Below are 4,190 nucleotides of genomic sequence, written 5' to 3'. Positions count from 1 at the left end.
TTAGAATGGAGACCATATACACAAATGTACCCATGTACATGGGCCAAATTCTAGCTGCCTGGTGTTTTTAGCTGAGAAGCTAGCTGTTTTATATACTTACAGGGATGAGATAAAAAAACAAAACACACACACACCTGAGCATAGAGTGCATAACCTTCAGCACACCTGGGAAATTTTTTGATGACATCTTCAAAACCTTTCATGGCTGCTTGTACTTGCAAAGGATTATTTCCTGTATAAGCTTGGCGATACTATTAAACACAAAATATGAACTTATGAAGAAAGACCAAATAAGCAGCTAGAACAGAAAATCAGATCCCCGAGAAAGGGAATGATCAAAAAGAAACGAAACACCATAAACAGGTTAACACAAAGTGGCACATGTGTCTGCGTTTTAGCCAAACAGGTCCTTGTGGAGTGAAGCAAGTTCCCAGCCCTCTGGTAACATGGACTGTGAGGAGACAGGGAATCAGGGTAGTCACTGGCAACATCTCCCTTCCATGAGCTTTTGATTCTGCTCTCCTCTCCTCAGCAGAGACTCCCTGTTCTATGGAAGGAGAACCTGCCTGGAAGAGTTATTCTTCCCTCCTAGAAGATGGCTTTGTTTTTCTTCTGGTTCATATAATAGAAAAACTGACATTTAGCACAATTGCCAAGATGATTTTTTTTATAAAAAAGTGCTTGCAATTGCAAATCCAGCTGTTGCAGTGAGTTGCGCTCCCTTTCAATTCCTCCACTCCAGCTGTCCACAGGACCTGAGGGCTCAATCCTGCTGGAGCTGGGCTGCCCCACCTCTCTTCCTGAACCAGGCATGCAGGAAATGGCACCTGTGTGTCCTGTCAGCCCAGAGGCCAAAGGTCTGACCCTGACTTACACCCCCTTTCCAAAATCCTAGATCCTCTCTTCACTTCCGATATGGTAAAATAAAAGTGGCACATACCCAAATTGAGCAAAAACTGTACAAATTAGACAACCAAGCTGAAGAAAGTTTCCTATGTGGACTTTAGTACCAGCACATAACAAGATATTCTGATGCATGACACTGCAATTCTCTTTAGCGAAAACATCAGAACAAATCTGGAAGTGTTCAGTAAACATTAAAAAAAAATCCTGCAGTCGCATAGCACCACCTACCAACGCAAAACATTTTTGTGCTTGTGCCAAGGCAGAATCAGGTCGCAATCGAATGCATTCATCAAAATCTTCCACAGCCTCTTCAACTTGGTCTAGTAGGATTTTCAGCTAAGGAGAATAAGAATACAACTCCCGTTTAGACATTCAGCCTGTTTTTCACACTTCACCTGTACATACATTTTGAACTAGCTCCACCTGATTCATGTCCTATTTTAAGACCTGCATGTTCAATGCTGAACATGGAAGTCCCTGGTATTTGCTACATTCGCTGCCAAACAGAGGAATTTGATTTTGATTTCATTTGCTCCAGCTGCACTGGAGCTTGCTACCACAGAAATCCTCTTGGCTTATTTCCAACACAGGTCATTAAATTTCCTTACATAATTATTTCCATTAATTATTCAGCCAAGATTTTCTATGTACACAAGTTGCACATGTTCTGTGCTTTCCTTTCCAAAGCCTGTTACCTTCATTGTATCAGCTATCGATAAATTGTCTGAGGGCCAATGGTATAATCCAGTTGTGCTCAACCTCTTGGCTCCTGATGAGTGGTTGGAGCCGAGGGGCTGGATGGAGCCCCACATATCAGGATCATGCCCTGAGGCCCAGCTCCCCCTCCATGCACAGGGATTGGATCCTGGTGCTGCCCCCTTCTGCCCCATGCACTGGGACTGGGCTGCAGCACCAGTCCCTTCCACCAGGATACCTGGTGGCACTGCTTCCTCCCAGTGCTTGCTGTCCCCACTCCACCATGACTGGGCCTTGGGACTTAATGCCACCCCGCCTGGCCCTGTGCACTGGGATCTAACAACCAATCCAGTGTGCAGGGCCCAGGGCTCCCCACTGTTCCCCTGCTGCCAAATTTCCAGACATATAGGAAGCCCGGCAGACCAGATGACATAGTGCTAAGGGTCAGATCTGGCCTGCAGGCTGGGCACTCCTGGTGTAATACGTCCACGTTTTATTTTTATCTTAATGAACGGCAAAGGATATTTTAAATCACCATACAGCTATACAAGTGCAGATGTCACAATCTCACCCTTCAAATTTGATTGGTTTATTTTACATTATCCAACTCAAGTCAGCTGGGATGGGAGTTTCATCCTCCTAAACGGAATTTGTTTGTTCCCTTGGCACAAGCTGAATAAGCAACACTGAATTCTTTCAACAACTCATATTCACATCCAGTTCCAGAAATGATGAATTCCTTGCAGAATTTAATAAAATGCATTTAATGTATTTTGCCATGTACATATCCACTATTTCCTTCCATTTTTAAGAGTATTTGTGTTAGAGTTCATGATTTTGTCTACATGATGCATCAGATGTGCCTAACAATCTGTTCATTTATTAGTGCAAACTAACTGAATACGTAAAGAAAGCATTTGAAATGCTTGCCCCCTACATAATATGGTCTTCACCTGTCCTCTGTGATGGTAAACATCAGCATTCTGAGGATCAATGTCAGCAGCCATGTTGAAGTCTTGGGTGGACAGCATAGGCTGTTGCTGCTGCATGTACATACTGCCACGTTTGATCAAGGCATTAGCACGGAGCTACAAGAGAATTCAAATATTTTAACATTAGATGTTCCTGAAACTTTTGGGTCTTGATATTTTGGTTACAATAACATTAAACATTTCATTTGAGTCACTTCTCCCTAAAGCAGAAATTTGTTTCTAAGTACATTTATATAAGTGGCACGGAGTTTTAATATATCATCAGAAATGAGCACCAAGTCATTTTGTACCAAGTCGATTCATTACTCCTGAACATAAATTTGCTTCATTTGGAATTCTCTCTTTAAGAATAAAGGACATGTCTTCCAAACACACCTGCCATTTTTATAATGGCAGTCATTTTTATATGGGGTCATCTGACCCCAGCGCTCTTTCCTCCTCAGGGCAGGGGGTCAGACTTGATGATCTAATAGGTCCCTTCTGACCCTAACAACTATGAAACTATAACAGTTCTGTATACAACGACTGTTTAAAACTTCCCTCATGTGGTGATTAGGTTATTCAGAACCAACAGATCCAATGACAATTCCACATCCTATCAGTTCTTTAATTTTAATTGCTGAGCTCAGTTAAGTCCTCCCCGACTCCAATTTTGCAAAAGATAATTTCCTTTTAAAATGAGGCAGAAATGACATAAGGGATTTGCCAGTCTCTAATTTATATTTCTAAGGACACTTTCTCATTCTCCCCCTTAGACCATTTGCTCTTGATTTCACAAGTACATCAGTTACTTTCCTGTATTTTAATGTTTTCTATAGTCTACAAAAGAAATTAAAGGGTAGCATTAAATGCCAAGAAGTTGTGGCACTGAAAGGTGGCACTGAAAGATTCAGACCTGTATTAAGGAACCCAACTATACTTTTATTTAGAGGCAACATAACAGGCCCATTTCATAGCTTCCAGTCCCTGGGTATTTATTACAAAGATAATAATTATTTAGCTTTCTAAAATACATCAGAAAAATAAATATAACCCAGAAATAATGAAGTAATGACAACACCTAAAAGTCTTCCATAAAAATGCCAAGGAACTTGGTGGGGAAGTGAGTCTCACTACAAGAGGATTTTACCTTTACATTAGCATCTTCCATACTGATAACCTGATCCAGATCAGGTTTGGCAGCATTTGCATTGCCAATAAGCAGGTAGAAAGTAGCTCGCAGCAGCAAAGCTTCTGCCATATATTTGCCTTTTGCTTCAATTTCTTTCGTGCTCTCGCTGATTATTTTATCATAATTTTCTTCTTCCATATATTGCTTTGCCTTTAAATATCCAGAGCTGCAAACGAAGCATAAAACAGTAAATATATACAGAAGAAAAAGAAAGCAAAAGTGAAGGAAATCCAAACTCCTGTTGAAACATTCTGAAAATAATACCATATTAACTCAAGTAACCCCCCGCCATTAATTAGATTCTATATATGGAAAATGTATAAATTTATTATAATTTTCCAGGTATAGAATCAAATTATTGGAGATATGCCTTGAATCTCCTCCTCTCACTGCTACAGCAAGGAAAATAAATCGTGCTAGTTAGC

At 40.7% G+C, this 4,190-nt stretch overlaps 1 protein-coding gene across 1 annotated transcript in view; it reads right to left on the bottom strand.

The window, feature by feature from the left end:
* TOMM70 (translocase of outer mitochondrial membrane 70) overlaps nt 1-4,190 on the bottom strand; it is a gene marked incomplete at its 5' end in the record, with an annotated part of 44,677 nt that overhangs the window by 6,474 nt on the left and 34,013 nt on the right. Inside the window, 4 exons of the mRNA XM_019523739.1 lie at nt 135-251; nt 1,135-1,242; nt 2,556-2,690; nt 3,724-3,931. Of these exons, the coding sequence (XP_019379284.1) occupies nt 135-251; nt 1,135-1,242; nt 2,556-2,690; nt 3,724-3,931 (568 nt within the window). The remainder of the gene's footprint in view (nt 1-134; nt 252-1,134; nt 1,243-2,555; nt 2,691-3,723; nt 3,932-4,190) is intronic.

Source organism: Gavialis gangeticus, unplaced genomic scaffold (genome assembly GCF_001723915.1).
Source record: "Gavialis gangeticus isolate Ggan-Ray unplaced genomic scaffold, GavGan_comp1, whole genome shotgun sequence".
Classification (NCBI taxonomy): domain Eukaryota; kingdom Metazoa; phylum Chordata; order Crocodylia; family Gavialidae; genus Gavialis; species Gavialis gangeticus.
The sequence above is the reverse complement of the archived record's forward strand: the minus strand, read 5'-3'. Positions and strand labels throughout refer to the sequence as shown.